A 16,530-nucleotide genomic window follows, 5' to 3' on the forward strand; every position below is an offset into this window, starting at 1 on the left:
CCAGATGGCGTTTGGCGGAATTGGCGCGTTTGTACCCGAAGAAAATGCCCGACAAGGGCGGAATCCTGAAGGATAATGGAATAATGGCAGCAGATGGGTATCCTGAAGATAGGGTGTAAGGGACGGGATGTCTCGAGGGCCGTTGAGTCGGCGGCCCTTGGACGAGAATCAAACCGGCGGTGGCGCCGGGTGGGAAACGGCTGGGAAAAGCCGCTGGCCATGCAGCGAGAGACAGACATGACTAGGCGCAGAAACCCCTGGATAGGCGTGGTAGAAGTGCGGAAAGTCGTGTTTGGCCATGACTCTCTCGTCGACTCCACAAGCACGGCGAGAACGACGCTGGCGTGCCATATGCGGTGTTGTCTCCTGCGGTCGTGCCTGAATATTCCAAGCCTTTCAGATTAGCGGCGAGCCTAGCTTCGTCCCAGGCGTGAAGCGCACAGTAGACGGGGTATTCCAGGCTGCATCACCTGCGTGAGCACGGTCCTAGGGCTCGGCAAAGCAAGGTGAGGCGAGGCGAGGCAAGATAGGCAAGGAACGGTGAGGAGGCGAGGTGAAGCAGGGGGGGGCTTCTTTGAGGAGGAGGCTGGGCGTCGAGGAGTTCGCAGATCATGGTAATGGTGATGATGGTTGCAGTGTTTGGTGTGCCGGCGTGGAAGTGGATCAAGGAAGGATGGATGCGGCATTGGCGCATGCCAAATGGCTCTTTGGGTGTCGATACATGAGGATTAGGAGGCTGCTAAGGCGTGGGTTCCTCAGGCTTACCTGCCTTTGACTTCAATGTATCCGTACGATGTACGGATAGGTATAGGTAGATAGTGCCTCCCTGCCCGGTTGCCACGTCTTTAAGAGTTACTTGGTATGTAGAAAGGTAATTAATAAGGCAGGCAGACAGGCAGGCAGGTCCGATGTGTGATTTCAGCGTTTCGCCGGGGGAAGGTGCTGCAGCGCTTGTCCCATTCTGCGACAATGCGACGCTGTGACAGCGATTCTCTCTCGTCTTTGTCGACTGTTGTCAGGACTAACGATGCCCACGGGGCTTTTGGGATATTTTTGGACCTGCTAGACCTCAGATTACTCATGTGCCGGAACGGAATTGGTCTATATATCCTTTCTGCGTAGGACCTCATCAATGCAGTGGCTACGCTACACATGTTTACCTACCCAGGTAAGCTAAGCAAGAGAGGGCCTCACTAGGGGTGAGAGACAGCATTGCAGCCGTTGAAGAACCATGGTGGGATAGACTCTCTTCACCGACTGACCGATCGACCGAGAAAGCGACGTGAATCCTTAGCCAAGTAACCTTGGACCAGGTCTGGTGTAAGCACCCGAGTCGGAAGGTTGTCTCAACTGTCTGTCGTCATATCCGTCCCCCCCCCTTGTGACACACCGCTGATGAGCAAGCGCAGCGAAAGGACGGATAGTGGAGCCAAAGCCCAGCCCGCAGGCTTCAGACCGCCCACGGTCCGTCCGGCGCAACGACAGGCGCTGGCGCTGGCGCCGGACGAGGGACGAGGTGCTCCTGTGGTGTACCTTACCAAGAGGTAAGTCTACTGAAGGTTGCTTGCTTGCCTTTGGCCCCGTCGACTTTTCAGTTCCCCCACACCCCCGGCCCCAGCAATCATGTCTCGGCCACTCGCGCAATTTTTGAAGGAGGGTTCTCGCTGCTCAATTCGGTCTCAACTTTTACCTCCTCTTCCCCCCTCCTCCTTGTCTCCCTTCCTCCTCCTCTCTCTCTCTCTCTCTCTATCGCTTCCAGCTGTCTTTCCTTTCGCATAATTCCTGTCGACGTCGAATCTTCTGACGCCGATCCGAGTAATTCTAATTGCCCCTTCCATCCAGGCAAGACCGACGACCACTAAGAACCCCGTCAAATCCATTAGAATGGGCACTTACAAGTTCACCTGGTATGCTTCACCTGCCCCGTCCGCAGATTCCCTCCCCGCCGGCGCGGCGCGGCGCAGCGCAGCGCAGCGCAGCTTCTCCTTGCTTCGTCATGGAATGCAAAGACAGAAACCTCGCGCACTTCCTTGCGTTGCTGCTGGCTGAGCTTCTCTGTCGTCCTCCTGGAATGGTGGTGGTCTTGCATGTTTCCGTCGACGAGCCTGGAATGCGAGCCTCCTTCCACAAAGAATCCAGTTCCTCTCATGGCGCATCCACGCGCGACATAGCAGCATCACCTCTGGGGAGGAAGGACAAGACAGGAGAGGAAGAAGAAAAGCCCTTGCTAACCTTATCGTCTACAACAGGACCCACCCAGCCGAGGAGGTCTATGTTACCGGCACCTTCGACAACTGGACTAAGAGCGAGAAGCTGGAGAAGGTCGGCAACTCGTTCGAGAAGACCGTCACTCTGCCCGATGCTTCGCAGAAGATTTACTACAAGGTTCGTAGCCGCCAATTAGTGCGATTTTTCTTTTACCCATTGAACCATTGGATCATCCCACCCGGACTCGGATTGCCAAACACTTGCGGCGACTCCGGATTCCCCCATCGCTACGCATTTGTGTCGTCGTGCCGTTGAAAGAGGGCACGGCATGGAGGGGTAGATATGGTGGGCAGCTACAATTGTGTGAGAGCGACACGCGAGAGGGTTCCGATCGCAAGCAGCTCAGCCCGCGACAGCATCCGTGCGTCTTCCAGGTCCCTTGCTCAGCAATCGCTGTTTCCCCGTCTTGGGGGGGGAGGGGGGCGAGGAGAGTGCTGCTAGGCCACCTGGTGGTAGAAGCTTCCGCCCCCCTGGACAGCTCCAGGTCCAGCTCTCCTCCCCCCGTCAGCACGACACAAACACACACAGACACTGCACTACAGCTCGGTTGCTGCTCGTCATATGATGGGGCTTTCATCGCCATTCCGCAACTTGCCTTATCCAGGCCCTCCCCGCTCACGCAATCTTCTTTGCGCTGCGCTGACCCATCGACAATGTCTGGCGTGGGTCTCGGCTCTCGGGCTCTCTGGTCTTTTCTTGCAAGGTTGCCTGGTGTAGGCCATTCTGCACCATTGATGTTCCGTTGACACTGGGGATTTTCATCCGGCCTTCCTTGCGTCTCACACACCTGCCTGTCCTGGGCTAGCCCTGCACGTCGCTGTAACGGGTAGATTGGAGACGAGGGTGGCCGGGAGAAGAAGAAGGAAGGGGAAAAAAAAAGAGCTTCCGAAAATGAGTCGCTCACACGCGGGTCTCGAGCTGTCCCTTTCTGGTGGCAGAACCTCCCGGTCTCGTATGACGCAAGCCAGCATCAATCTCTTGCATCGCCGAAGCACGGCGGCGGCGCCGATGCCATGGGCCCAACATGAGGGAGGGGCTTACACGCATTGCATTGGCTCATTGCCAGCATTGGCTAGCGGAAGCCGCGCAGTAGCAGTCGCAGTCGCAGTCGCAGTCACCGTCGCAGGCAGACAAACCACAGCTGGACGGTGCACAACCACAGATTGGAACCCCGCTTTTCCGCGGTCCAGAAAAAAGAAAAAAGCAACAAGCAGGGCTTTCCAGGCTCACCAGGTTCACTGCTATTTTCTCAACTATGGGGGGCGAAGACAGCGGCACTAGACTGGGATCCCCCCATGCAGCCCATGTCGCGTCCGCAGCTGTATTTGGCTTTTGGCAAATTGCGACGCCAAAGAGACCGGAGAGTGGCAGGAACCACTAGCAAGCCACCAAAACATCCCGACCAACGCAACCTGTCGTCTCACAGCAACATGCCAGAATGTCTAGCACCTCCGGCCGTAGTAGCCTTTCTGGCCATCCCTCAGCCGAGATGCCACCAAACGCGGCACACCAGGACGCTGCAGACACAGAAGGAGAGCAAGAGCAAGAGAGCATTGGGCGCTAGGAACCAACAGCCACTAGCTAGGACCGCCCGCCCTCCTATGGCCAGGGGACAGGTAGCGCCGCCAGGAAAGTCAGGGAACGGCCTCCGCCCTTGTCAATTTACCTGACCTGGCGGATCTCGTATCTCGCGCTACGACTCACCTGCCTTTATAACCATCGGCATCGCCCAGATCGCGCGCGCCCCCCCCTCCCCTCTACCCCCGGCTAGCTGATCTCTCCATTCTGGTTCGCCGCGCGTCGTCATATCTTGCCAGGGACCCATCCACCACCATCACCGGACCATCGAGCTGCCCACCAGTTTTTCGCTTAAAAACATCGTCATCGTGCTCTTCTTTTGGTAATTTTACTGACTTACTTCCCCTTTCCCACTCTATAGTTTGTTGTCGACAACAACTGGATCACAGACCACACCGCACCTCAAGAACCCGACCACGAGGGCAACGTAAACAACTTCCTCACCCCCGACGAGATTGTCAAGGAGGACACTTCTGCCGCAGTCATGAACACCGTCACCCCAGAATCTACTACCGCCGCCCTGGCCAAGGATGTGCCCCTCGAGAAGGCGGACGATCTCCCCAAGGCCACCCCCTCCGATATCCCCGGTGGTTTCCCCATGACCCCCGCCAACGAGCTCGAGCAGTCCTTGGGCGTCAACCCTCTCCCCGCACAAGATGTCACCGCTGAGCCCGTGACCCTCGCCCCCGGCGAACCTATTCCCCCGTCTGTCAAGGCTGGTGACATCAATGAGCAGGTCAAGCTTGACAAGGAGTCCTACGAGGACTCTAGCGCTCTGCCCGGCCTGTCCAAGGAGGAGACCACCCTCCCCGCCGTCACCAGCAATACCATCCCCGAGTCCAGCTTGCCCATTGCGCCCGCGGATGTCATCATCAACAGCGCTGCTCCTACTTCCACCACTGCCGCTCTGGCCGCCGAGGTCCCTATCGAGACCAAGACGGCAGAGGTTCCCGAGATCGTCAAGGAGAGCCAGGAGAAGGCTCATGCCGAGCCCGAGGCTAGCGCGAACCCCGAGGCCGTCGAGGAGAAGGCCGCCGTCGAGGATGAGCTTCTCGACAAGGTCCCTGCTGCCCCCTCAACATCCGAGGGCACCTCCGGCTTTGGCACCCAGAAGACCGAGGCTGCCGGCACTGTGATTGCCACCGCTGCGACCGCTGCTGGTATTGCCACTGCCGCGGCTATTAACGCCAAGGACAGCGTTGTTGAGGCCGTTGCCCCCGCCGCCGTCAAGGCAAAGGACAGCGTTGTTGAGGCTACTGCCCCCGCCGTCAACCAGGCCTCTGTTGCCGCTACCGAAGCTGCCGCCCAGCTTCCCGAGCCTGTCAAGGAGAGCCTGCCCGTGAGCGTCCAGGAGGCCATTGGTGGTCAGACTAAGGAGGAGACCCGCGAGGAGGTTGCTCCCGAGGTGCCCACCGTCGTCAAGGAGGCTATCGTCGAGTCTGGCCAAAGCCCCGAGGCCGCCGCCAATACCGAGGCTGTCATCGAGAAGAAGGAGGTTGAGGCTGAGCTCCTCAAGGAGGTCAAGACCGCCCCCGCTGTCAACGAGGAAGCCGAGAAGGCCAAGGTAGAGGCTGAGGAGCCCAAGGTTGAGGCCGCCAAGGAAGAGGTCGAGGCCACCAAGGAGGAGGTTAAGGACGCCGTCACCAAAGACGAGCCCAAGGAGGTCAACGGTGCTCGCCCCGTCGATGCCCCCACCACTGCGCCCGCCAACGGTACCAACGGCACCGCTCCCGCGGCCACCAAGGAGCCCGAAGCTCCCACAACACCTGCCAAGGCTCCTTCCTCCGTTCCCGAGTCGACGGCACCAAGCCACAGCAAGGCGGTCGAGAGCCCGTCGGGCGCCGAGAAGAAGAAGAAGAACCGTATCAGTGCCTTTATTGGCAAGCTCAAGAGCAAGGTGCACAACAAGTCAGCGGCTAAATAATGATGACGGTCGCCGTTAGGATGCGTGCGGATGGGAGGCTCCGTCTTTCACCTCGGTTCTCATGGTTTTTCTTGTCACGGTGCTGCGTATTTGGGTTGTTTGTCGTTTCTATGATTCCCCTGGTCCACTTTGCATTTGCAAGAGCTCAAGAGGCAGAATGAGGCATGGCAGCTGTATGTCGACGACGTTGGAAGCACGGCCATTTCTCTTGGGCCAATTAAAATTAATCGAGGATGATGTGCGCTGCTGCCTCTGTTCGGGTTCTGCTCCTTTTTTCCTCTTCTTGATTTTCGTGGTACTTCGCGGCTCATCTACATCGGACTGTCATGTACCATAATACCTCCTCGGAGTCTAATTTGCGTATGATGAATTGAGCCTATATAATGAATGAGTGGTGTTTGCTGGTGATGGCGATACTAGCATTGTGATCTGGAGTATTGCACTGGTAAGGCCATGGTAGAAATGTTATGACTGGATCTAGAAGCGCAATTGAAAACGTATTACCATCAATTACGCAAGCGCAGTCAATTCATTGATCTCGTCAATGTTATGCAAGTCGCAGCATGTTGTCGGCGTTTTACGCAACCACAGACCAGGAAGGAGGTCTCGTCACGTGACGCTATGATCCAATGCTCGATCGGGTACGTACCCGCCGGATGCCGAGCTTTCCCTCAGAGTTCGTTACGGCAACCTCGATTTGCCCCGCCGCCAATGACTCTACGTAGTGCGGCTGGTGCTGCATCCTCTCGACGTCCGGTTACCTGATCCCCACTACCTATCATTCATGGGGTCCGTCCACTTTGGACCCCCGTCTTGTTCTACAAACAGCTTCTTCTTTCATCTACTCTCACCACCTCGGCCGAGGAGCATAGCTCTCGGTAGTCTCAATCTTTAGATAAATCTCTTCTCGTTCGGATTTCTGGATCAAGCGGCTGTGCCTGCTAGCTCCCGGCTCGCTATTGCCTCCCTCCCTCCCCCCCTCCCTCCTCCTCCCTCCCCTTGCCTCGCGCAGACTGCATCACGACATTGACCTGGGAGGCGACCCAGTCGACAATAGCTTCCACCAGCAGGAAGACGATCGTGAATCGTTCTGTTCTGACCTACGGGTAGCCGAATATGAGCTCGACACCGTCTAATCTGGGCAAGTCCCTTTCAGCATCGACTTCCCATTCGCCTTCGGTTCAACCCGGCCCCGTAACCACGAGCTTCGAATCCAACCGCCGACCTTCCCAAGCCAGTCCTTCACTTCCTCACGCCACACCACGAAAGGGCCAGGGCTCCCGCAAACAACACAAGATGCAGCGGCGACCGGGCTTGGGTGATTTTAGACAACACTCGAACCCGGACGACGACGACGCCATGGCTGAGGCAAGAGCCCTGCGGAATGCCTCCAGTCGACGAGGCCAGACCTCCATCACACACCTGCTCAACTACAGTCTGCCACCGCGAGCCTACGCCGACCACAACTCGTATGCCAGAAACTACAGGCGGAACCCGACGTGGGGCCCCGGCTCGGGCCACCATGCTGTGGACAAGGCGAGATACGTCCATGCGAACTACAGATTCGTCGTGTCGCCCGAAGGCAACTATGCCAGCCAGGCGGCCGATGCTGACGTGCACATCGACTGGAGCAACGTTTTGCAGATCCTGGCCTCTTCGGAGTCGCAGGGGGCCAGTTGCCCGATCTGCCTGTCGGAGCCGGTAGCGCCGAGGATGGCAAAGTGCGGACACATCTTCTGTCTGCCCTGTCTGATTCGGTTCATGAACTCTACGGACGAGGACTCGAAGCCTGGAAAGGGCGCGAGATGGAAGAAATGCCCCCTCTGCGAGGACAGCGTTTACCTACACGAGACACGGCCCGTGCGGTTCTATGCGGGACAGGAGAGCCCCCTACCTCGCGTCGGGGACGACGTGGTGCTCCGGCTGATGGCCCGGACAGCCAAGTCGACTCTCGCGTTGCCGTGGGAGAATGGCTCGGATGCGCTCAATGTGGCGGATGATGTGCCTTGGCACTTTGCGGCGAATGTATTGGACTATGCCAGGATTATGAAGGGAACCGGAGACTACATGGCGGAGCAATACAATGAGGAAATCGAGGCGCTGCAGAAGCAGGGAACAGAGGACCAGCTTTTGTACCACGAGGACGACGAATGGACACAGAAGGCTATACGGGCCATCAATGCAGCCAAGGAGAAGGTCCAAGACCTGGGCAAGAACGACTCGATGCTGCCGAACAAGAAGCCAGGCCAGAGCAAGACCGTCCAGCCCGACTTCTACTTCTACTCATCACAACCGCATCTCTACCTCTCGGCTCTCGATATCAGGATCCTCAAGACCAAGTACGGCGACTTTTCGGCATTCCCGACGACGTTGTTGCCCCGTGTTGAGCACATATCGACCGGGCACGTGTTGGATGAAGTGCAACGGAAGCGAGCCAAGTACTTGGGTCATCTCCCCTACGGATGTCGTATCAGTTTCCTTGAATGCGATTGGACAGACATCGTGCCGGCAGAGGTCCTCGAAAAGTTTGCCGACGAAATCGGCCGGCGGAGGAAGCGGAATCGCGACAAGGCCGTACAGGAGGAACGCGAGAGGCTTCAGTCCGAAAGGATTGAAGCTGCCCAATTCAAGAGCACCGCGGCCATGAGGCGCGAGTATGGCCCCATCGACGAAGAGCACGTCCCCGCGTTGAACCTGGAAGAATTCCAGCCCCTCACCAGCCATGCCGGCGCCACGCCGCCGGATCCTCGTCCGGGTTTCGAGCACCTGGCATCCATCTCGACAAGCCCGTCCACACAAAAGACCGTGTGGGGCACGCATGTTGTGCATGGGTCGCCGGATCTTGCCCCGGCTCCCCTTCGCCAAGTTGACGATGGGTGGTTGAAGGAGGAAGACTTTCTTGACGCCGCCGAGCTGTCTTTCCAGATGGAGGCACTCGGTGTGGCCGAGCCGGGACCTTCGAGCAGCAGTACCCCCGTAGGGATAGGTGCCGGTGGCGGTAGCGGCAGTGGTGCTGGCGGTGGCAAGGGAAAAAAGAAGAAGCAGAAGATCACACTGATGAGCACCGGTGGGCGTAGACAGGGATAGGCAGGCTAAGGTGCCTGGGCGCGATGGCGAGCGAATGACGTATGGGTGCTCGCAAGCGTTTGGGAGAGGAAGCGAGAGACTCTGATTTTCAGCGAGGTAGAGTCGGGGGCCTAGGAGACAGTCAGGGGAGAGAGTGTGGGAAACAGAGTTTGTTATAACTGCTTCGATCAGACCAAACCAAAGAAGAATAAATCAAGAAGGAGTTTGTTTATACATCTAGCCATCCTTTCAGGGGGAAAGGGGGGAAAGGAAAGGGGTTGGTTTCGGTAACAGGCTGCTGTTTATTTTCATTTTATTTTTATTTTTCTATTTTTACACGCAGGATATATCAGAAGCATCTAGAGATGCGCAACAAGAAGTGTTAAAGTCGGTAGACCCGTCCCCGGTTGTACGGTGTGTGTGTATGATGAAGGGAGGGGGTTGGGTGTGTGCAAGGCCCGTCGTATCTGGTTTGAGGCAGGCGAGAGAGATCTTGGGTCCGGCGGGCTCCGGGGGGTGCGTGCGGTGCAATGTTCTTCGGACGCTCGGAGGGGGGGCGTATCGTACTCCGGGGATCAGGATCCCGAGAGCGACTCGGTTTGTGATCCGGCGTCATCGGCCTATGTCCTAGGTTCCCTTTTTCGCACTCGGCCGGTGAGAGGGGGGGGGGGTCGTTGGAAGTCGGCGATCGTGAGCCTCTCCTCCCCACACCTTTTCCCCGTGAAGACGAGATGCATTTTTGAGAGAGAGAGAGAAAGAGAGGCATATCTGGCAGTTTCGCGTCTCCCCCCCCCTCCCTCCAACCGCCAATCGCCGCCCGAACGTCCCCCTCGCCGAATAAGAAAGGCATGCCGAACGTTTCGCGGACCCCGTGCGACGTAGACGAGACGCGGCAGAGGACCAAAAAGGATGTATTGCTCGCTCGCACTCACTCACACATACACACACTCGGAGAGTGCGTGAGAGAGAGAAAGACTACGCTGACGCCCCCGCGAGTGGAAGTACACCGGCATCCCCCTCCTCTAGAAACTGAACCGTACACCACACACATGTACACACACACATGTACACACACAAATGTACACACACACAAGAACACGACACCGCATGGGCTCCGGGCCCGTCATCGACGCATACCATACACAAACACACATAACCCACAGGAAACCCAGGAGACATACGCGCTTAATCTGAACATTATCGATTCAAAAAGTTATGGTGATGGGAGGAGAAGGAGGATGTAAATAGGCCGTCGTAGCAAGAAAAAAGACCAGCTAACGAAGCTAAGTGGGAAGGGGTGTTACTGGGATGAGCAGGTGCTTGGTGTTGTTTTTTTTGTTTTTTGCCCCCTTTTGCGGACTCCAAAACAACAGACCACACTCGACAAACCCGTAATACCACGACCCAAAGAAGAAGAAGAAGAAAAAGACAGAAGGGGAAAAAAAAAAAGGTCCAACCGACAGGGGGAATACAAAAGTAGGACATGGTGAAAACAAAAAACGCCACACCTCGAGTCGTCCCGCCTCTCTATTCTCCATCTTTGTATCGGCCCCAGACGGTCGTACAGAGAGAGGGTGCAAAGCCAAAGCCCCCCTTTGTTCCAATCATGAGAACTGAGGCAGGGAAAACAAAATGCTCAGAAAACAGGGAGACCCGTGGACGCCAGTTCGTTACGTCAATGCTTCTTTCTTTTCCTCCCCTCTTGCTATCTCTCTCAATCACCCACTCTCTCCGCCTTTGGAATGCCATGTCCGTTCATCGTTGGGTTTCGTTCCGTTCGTCGTAGTAGTAAATGTTAGATAAAGAAAAAAGTGTAAAGCTTCAATTCATTGCGGATTAGGTAGGACTTAGTCCCCCCGTCCGCGGTAGTTGCCCATCTTCTCAATGGAGCTCATGATACCGCTCCGCGGACCGAACTCGCTCATCGGCCGCGGTCTCGGCAGGCCCTTGGTCAAGGGGCCGCTGCTGCTCGTGCGCTCGTGTACCGACCCGCGGGCGGCGATGGACCCGGGCGCCTTAAGGCCCGAGCCGCGACCGATGCTGCTGCGGAAGTTGTTCTCCGTGTGGCTCCTAGCCGGAGGGCCAGGCGTCCGCGAGGCGATGGACGTCGGCGCGGGCTTGGGTATCGGCGCGGGCGCCGGCGTCGGGGGGAGCGTCTGCATCGACATCATCTCCTCGGCGAGCTGCACCAGCTCGCCCTTCTCGACACGCTCCTGAGCAAGCAGGTCGCGGAGCTCCGCGTTGTCCCTCTTGACCGACATGACGACGGCCTCGAGCCTCTCGACGTCGGCGCTGAGCTCCTTGATGTGGGCCGAGTCCCGGACGGCTTGGGCCTTGAACTCCTGCTCGGCGGCGACCTGCGCGGGGTCGATCCGGGTGATGGTGTTGTCGCGGCGGAGCTTCTCGTTCTCCTCCATGAGCTCCTGGATCCTCTCCTCCAGGTCGTGTACCTTCTTCTCCCAGCGGGTCTCGTAGCTCTTCTTGAGCGCGGCAACTTTGGTCTCGTGCTTGCCCTTGTAGAGCGCGTGCAGCTCGCGGGCCACGCGCTCGACGGCAATCTCGACCTCCTTGGAGGTCGCGGCCGCGCCCCTATTAGGCGAGGAGGAGGGTTTGTCATCTCCGACGGACTTGCCGGCGCGGAAGCTGGCCAGCTTGCTCTCGGCCTCTTGAGCCATGGTCTCGGCGGCCTCGCGTCGTCCTTCGCACTCGGCAAGCTTGGACTCGAGCTCCTCGCGCTCGCGGTTGGTGTGGGTGATCTCCTCCTTGACGCTGCGGAGGACCTTTTCCATCTCGCGGCTGCTCTTCTCCCACATCTCCTTCTCCTCGTCGGCCTGCTCTCGCAGCGTCCGCTCCTCGCGGGCCTGCTCCAAGCTCTCGCCGACGCGCTTTTCCGCATCGCCGACGGCCGTCTTGAGGGAGAGGACCTCGGCCTCCTTGCCGCTCAGAGACGCCTTTAAGCTGCTGATCTCGGACAGGAAATTGGACTTGAGACTTTCGAGCTCCCTGGGCGTGATGGTGGGGATGCTGCGGGGGGTGGGCAGGGGCGGGATGTCAAAGTCGAGCAGGTTCGACATTTGGCGAGCGGGGGTAGCGTTAGGGTTCGCCCTGGACGGTGATGCGTTGTCCCGCCTGGCGGGCGACTTGTGCGGAAAACGCTGGCTAGCCGTGAAATCCAAAAGGTTGGTCGTGTTCCCATCAGAATCGGAGTGCTGCCGCGGAGTGTGCTCGTGCACAGTCTCCGGCCTCCCCCGCGGGGTCATGCCGCCCATGCTCGCGTGTTTCGACGGCGTCTGGCCGAGCTTCGAGAACATGGTCAGGTTGGGCACAGCGGAGAAGGCGCTGAAGGTGCTCATCATGGACTCGTCGGGATGGGCCAGGCTGCTCTGGTCCTCGTAGCCGTTGCCCATCTCGAGGTGGTACTGGTGGTCGCCCTCGCCGGCGCTTACCGTGCTCGCGTCACCAATTGTCTCATCGTTGTCCAGCTCTGTGTCGTCGTCCTCAAAGATCTGGATCGCGTGCTTCAGGCCCTCGTTGTTATGCATCACGTCGTCTAGGCTCGCGGTGCGCTCGCGAGAGGGGGTAGGGGAGACGTTCCGCTGGGCTGAGTCGACGGACGGGTTGCTGATCCTGACCGGGAAGCGTTTGACTTTGTCCGGGGAAATTAATGTCTTGCGCAGTGGGCTCCGCGCTTGTTTCTCCGATGTCTCAGAGCCGGCGAGGATTTTAAGCGGTGAAGGTGCGGTGCCAGACATTACGCGAGAATGACGCTGGGGCTTGATCGCCGTCGCGGGCGCGGAGGGCGGCGGCGACGGCGAGGATTCCGAGGGAGGAGACGGCGGCATGTTCTCCAGTCCTCGGGTGCTGCTGTCGTTTAGAGAGAGCGAAGAGGGAGCGGTGCTTGTGGTTGTGGTTGTGGTGGTAGTCGAGGGGCTGTCGCTTCCGCTATCATTACCGTCGCTCGTGGTTGTCTCAGTACGGGTGTGGACCTCGTAGTGCTCAAAGAAGCCGCGGTTCGTTGCCTCAGTCAGGGTCGTTTCGATGTTCAGTCTAGATTCGTTTGTTGGAGACAGGGGCGTCATTGTGCGCAGGCTCGCCAAAGATAGCTAGAAGGAATTCGTGTAGGTTTTGCAAGCGTTGGGAAGCGCGGGAGACTAAAAGACAAAGTCGTCAACTAGGTAATTGATATTTCGACGGGATGCCGACCACAAACCCATTTCGGGGCTCGCTTGTGAGATGAAGGGGGTGGTGGGTGGGAAGGTGGGAAGGGGGCCACGCTTGTTTGCAGTTGACAGAGCAACCACTACCGAAAGCATGCACGCCTGCCCTGCCCGACAAGACAAAGGGGGTGTGGGGCTCCACCTGATGGTCGCTACAGCAAACACATGCTCGCTCACCTGCTGCTTCACCTGCGTCACCGAGAGGAGAGCTCGGTGAGGCTCGCTTCCAGAGTCATTTGTAGGAGCCAAGGCATGCCCGCCGACGCGGAGGGAATCCTTCTGTATTTCAAGCTGATCCGACCGACCGGCGCCAGGAATGTCCCATTGCACCCGAGCTCTTTGTTTCTTGCTTGCAGCCACCGAATATGCCCCCCAGCATCTGATGTTTAGGCTCTCCCAGTGAGCTTCAAGGAAGAAGGGCATTGACTCCGGGCCGCGTTTGATCTTCTTGAACGCATATAAAGGAGAGAATGTGGCAACCAACCAGAGAGGCAACGGAATGCAACGCACAGCATGATGAAGGCTAGTTTCCCACGCAGTCCCAGATGGAAACAGCCATCACAATTGCTTCCTCGCCTCCACCTTCTCCTCATCCTCGCCCCATCGACGAGGCATGGTGGTCCAATACTCTCCGAGTCGCGATTCAACCGCTTCCAACCACGTTCCCACAGGAACCGGCATCGGACGATAATAACCCCCTCGCCTCCCGGATCGAGGGTAGCATTACGCCAGCTGCATATTCACCATCGGCCCTTAACGTTATATGTGTGTGGTCTGTGCATTCAACGTTCAATCACCGAGCGTGGACTGACCAGCACAGCACTCTCTGCCTCGGAAAAGACCTGCATCCAGACGAACCACATCGCCCACCGAGCTACTTTAGCAAGGCCGATCCCTCTCGAGGTCGCACACAACGAAAGCAACTCGGTTAGCAAAACAAAGTATAGGTATCATGCCCAATACTCAACACAGTAAAGGTTTCTAAATCGATGAATAGAAACGCAGTACCGTGCATTGTCGTAACTAAACCTCCCTATTAAACAAGGCTGGCGGAGATTTCGGGCATGACTCTCCTAATTGCTACGCCTAGTGCTCTATATCTGTTGCAACCACATCGACCACTCTGACGTGTGCTCTCTCAATTCCTGTATTAAAAAAATTGAAAAAGAAAGAAAGAAAGAAAGAAAGAAACCCCCCGGGGTGCGTGGGGTATGCAATTTGCGTCGTGCCCGCTAGCGCAGGCTGCGGGAAAGTCTCGACGGCCGTCGGCGAGTCAGAGCCCCATGTGGTCCCTGCATAAGCCGCCCGACCTCTCTTTTTCATTTTTCCCCATCTTTTGGGTGGTTTTGGGACAGCATCACAATTGCGCGCTATCATGGAAAGCGAAAAAAATTGGTATTGAAGGATCCCAAAAAGTCAAGATGCAAACTTTTGTCCAAGCCCAGATCCCCTCGAATCCGGTCATATAAAGTACAAAAGTCCCCCGTCCCCGGTACAGTGGTTAGGAAATGGCCCAATCCCGAGTATATGTTTTTCATCATCTTCTCCCAAAGCCAAAAAATACAATACCGAACCGTTTACTTCTGGTTCTCGGGGCGCAGAGAGCTGTGGAAACAATTACGTTAGCTAATGGTGACCTCAAGGCGTGTGGGGGTGGGTCGGGGTATGTCAACGTACCGGACGGCTCTGCCGGCTCTCCAGATCTCCAGGTTGCGGATCTCCTCCATCTCGGCCTCGAACTTCTGGCGGTAGTCCTTCTGGCCGTTGTACTCGAGGGAGCGCTTGGTCTCGGAACCGTCCTTGACAGCGTCGTAGAGGCTGTTGAAGACGGGCTTCAGGGCGTCCTTGAACTTGGGGGTCCAGTCGATGGCACCGCGGCGGGCGGTGGTGGAGCAGGCCTCGTACATCCAGTCCATGCCGTTGGCACCGATCAGGGGGTACAGGGACTGGGTGGCCTCCTCGACGGTCTCGTTGAAGGCCTCGCTGGGGGAGTGGCCGCGCTCGCGGAGGACCTCGTACTGGGCGAGGAACATGCCGTGGATACCGCCCATGAGGCAGCCACGTTCGCCGTAGAGGTCAGAGTAGACCTCCTTCTCAAAGGTCGTCTCGTAGAGGTAGCCGGAGCCGATGGCGACACCGAGGGCCTGGGCCTTCTCCTTGGCCTTACCAGTGACGTCCTGGTAGACGGCGAAGGAGGAGTTGATGCCACGGCCCTCGCGGAAGAGGGAGCGGACGGTGCGGCCAGAGCCCTTGGGAGCGACGAGGATGACGTCAATGTCCGTGGGGACGTCGACCTTGGTGACGTCCTTGAAGACGGGGGAGAAGCCGTGGGAGAAGTAGAGTGTCTTGGAGAGGAAGAGTTAGTTTGAGCCAATTGACCCCGTCAGTTACTCAGGGAATCACTCACCTTGCCCTTGACGAGCTGGGGCTTGATGGCGGGCCAGGTCTCGCTCTGAGCGGCGTCGGAGAGGAGGTTCATGACGATGGTACCGCGGGAGATGGCCTCATCAACGTCGAAGAGGTTCTTGCCCTCGACCCAGCCATCCTGCAGAGCGTCCTTCCAGGACTGACCGTTCTTACGGACACCAACGATGACGTTCAGGCCGTTGTCACGGAGGTTCAGGCCCTGGCCGTGACCCTGAGAGCCGTAGCCGATGAGGGCGAGAGTGTCGTTCTTGAAGTACTCCTACAGATGGTTGTCAGCTCCAACTGGCCCCTTTCCACGCAAGTGGTTTTTGAGGTAATTGTGACTCACCAAGAGCTTCTCCTGGGGCCAATCGGCACGCTCTGCGGACGTCAACGTTAGCAGATTGCTCTCCGTGTTTCTCACGAGTCATTCCGGTAGGGCCGACTCGTCAGCTCGTCGTCTTCTTACCATAGACAACCTCCTTGTGGCCAGCAAAGTCCATGGTCTTGACACCGCGAGCCTGCTGCTGAGCAGGGGCGGCGAAGGCCTTGTTAACCTGGGCAGAGGCGCGGACGAGGTTGCGGGCAGCAACGAAGGTGCGCTGCTGGGTAGCAGGCTTGGCCGCCAACTGGCGAGCCATTGGCGAGCGAAGCGCCTTGGAGAAGCTGCGTGAGGCCATCTTGACTGTGTGTTCTTTGGGGAGGGGGATGAGGAGAGTGGAGAGGGAATCCGTGTGTGAGGAAAGAAGGGAGAGATGATGAAGGATAGAGTTTCCACGACGAAAAAAGGCGTTTGGAATTGGGAAATTTTTTACTGGCGTAGAGACGGGCAAGCTGGCCCCCGACTTCGGCCCAGCTTGCTTTCGTCGGTGGGTTAACCTGCGTGCGTTTGACGGCCTGGTCTGTGCCAATTGGTGGGGAAGCCTTCTTCTGCGTCCGGGGTTCGGTAGGGGGGCTGCCTTCCAAGTGCTCCCCGAGGTGCGCCAAGTCGGAGAGGGGGGAAGGGGGAGGATGGAGGAGAGCGGGTACTGGGGACTTTGGAGACGGCATGGGCTTAGCTGGGCCCAAGGG

At 57.7% G+C, this 16,530-nt stretch overlaps 6 protein-coding genes across 6 annotated transcripts; 4 read left to right on the plus strand and 2 right to left on the minus strand.

The window, feature by feature from the left end:
* Window positions 1-1,602: 1,602 nt before the first annotated feature.
* On the plus strand, window positions 1,603-5,807 carry LY79DRAFT_362718 (uncharacterized protein). Its single transcript, XM_060552752.1, has 3 exons — window positions 1,603-1,907; window positions 2,250-2,385; window positions 4,208-5,807. Exons 1-3 carry the CDS (start codon window positions 1,885-1,887, stop codon window positions 5,768-5,770), a joined length of 1,722 nt encoding a protein of 573 aa, XP_060410190.1. The 5' UTR covers window positions 1,603-1,884; the 3' UTR covers window positions 5,771-5,807.
* A 678-nt stretch (window positions 5,808-6,485) lies between these two features.
* On the plus strand, window positions 6,486-9,221 carry LY79DRAFT_565484 (uncharacterized protein). Its single transcript, XM_060558736.1, has one exon. It carries the CDS (start codon window positions 6,887-6,889, stop codon window positions 8,855-8,857), a length of 1,971 nt encoding a protein of 656 aa, XP_060410191.1. The 5' UTR covers window positions 6,486-6,886; the 3' UTR covers window positions 8,858-9,221.
* Window positions 9,222-10,319: 1,098 nt separating this feature from the next.
* LY79DRAFT_523411 (uncharacterized protein) lies at window positions 10,320-10,622 on the plus strand (the record flags this gene model as incomplete). The annotated part of the gene is made up of 1 exon (XM_060555532.1): window positions 10,320-10,622. One exon carries the CDS (start codon window positions 10,320-10,322, stop codon window positions 10,620-10,622), a length of 303 nt encoding a protein of 100 aa, XP_060410192.1.
* Window positions 10,623-10,683: 61 nt separating this feature from the next.
* LY79DRAFT_672784 (uncharacterized protein) lies at window positions 10,684-12,915 on the minus strand (the record flags this gene model as incomplete). The annotated part of the gene is made up of 1 exon (XM_060564096.1): window positions 10,684-12,915. One exon carries the CDS (start codon window positions 12,913-12,915, stop codon window positions 10,684-10,686), a length of 2,232 nt encoding a protein of 743 aa, XP_060410193.1.
* Window positions 12,916-13,362: 447 nt separating this feature from the next.
* LY79DRAFT_362734 (uncharacterized protein) lies at window positions 13,363-14,271 on the plus strand. The gene has a single exon (XM_060552753.1). The coding sequence runs from the start codon at window positions 13,567-13,569 to the stop codon at window positions 14,026-14,028; it is 462 nt and encodes a 153-aa protein (XP_060410194.1). The 5' UTR covers window positions 13,363-13,566; the 3' UTR covers window positions 14,029-14,271.
* LY79DRAFT_565495 (ketol-acid reductoisomerase) lies at window positions 14,191-16,477 on the minus strand. The gene is made up of 5 exons (XM_060558737.1): window positions 15,929-16,477; window positions 15,809-15,840; window positions 15,461-15,739; window positions 14,731-15,398; window positions 14,191-14,658 (listed from the first exon to the last, which is right to left on the minus strand). Exons 1-5 carry the CDS (start codon window positions 16,137-16,139, stop codon window positions 14,631-14,633), a joined length of 1,218 nt encoding a protein of 405 aa, XP_060410195.1. The 5' UTR covers window positions 16,140-16,477; the 3' UTR covers window positions 14,191-14,630.
* Between the last annotated feature and the right edge of the window lie 53 nt (window positions 16,478-16,530).

The sequence above is a fragment of the Colletotrichum navitas genome (genome assembly GCF_030913465.1).
Source record: "Colletotrichum navitas strain CBS 125086 chromosome Unknown LY79scaffold_72, whole genome shotgun sequence".
NCBI lineage: Eukaryota > Fungi > Ascomycota > Sordariomycetes > Glomerellales > Glomerellaceae > Colletotrichum > Colletotrichum navitas.

What these genes read in the sequence shown, in the direction of transcription:
- LY79DRAFT_362718 (XM_060552752.1), top strand. Translation starts at nt 1,885, where the DNA reads ATGGGCACTTACAAGTTCACCTG. An exon ending in GGCACTTACAAGTTCACCTG is followed by an intron (nt 1,908 to 2,249) that starts GTATGCTTCACC and finishes CGTCTACAACAG; the next exon opens with GACCCACCCAGCCGAGGAGG. An exon ending in CGCAGAAGATTTACTACAAG is followed by an intron (nt 2,386 to 4,207) that starts GTTCGTAGCCGC and finishes CCCACTCTATAG; the next exon opens with TTTGTTGTCGACAACAACTG.
- LY79DRAFT_362734 (XM_060552753.1), top strand. Translation starts at nt 13,567, where the DNA reads ATGATGAAGGCTAGTTTCCCACGCAGTCCCAGATGGAAACAGCCATCA.
- LY79DRAFT_565495 (XM_060558737.1), bottom strand. Translation starts at nt 16,139, where the DNA reads ATGGCCTCACGCAGCTTCTCCAAGGCGCTTCGCTCGCCAATGGCTCGC. An exon ending in CCCAGCTCGTCAAGGGCAAG is followed by an intron (nt 15,399 to 15,460) that starts GTGAGTGATTCC and finishes TTCCTCTCCAAG; the next exon opens with ACACTCTACTTCTCCCACGG. An exon ending in AGAGCCGGCAGAGCCGTCCG is followed by an intron (nt 14,659 to 14,730) that starts GTACGTTGACAT and finishes TTGTTTCCACAG; the next exon opens with CTCTCTGCGCCCCGAGAACC.
- LY79DRAFT_565484 (XM_060558736.1), top strand. Translation starts at nt 6,887, where the DNA reads ATGAGCTCGACACCGTCTAATCTGGGCAAGTCCCTTTCAGCATCGACT.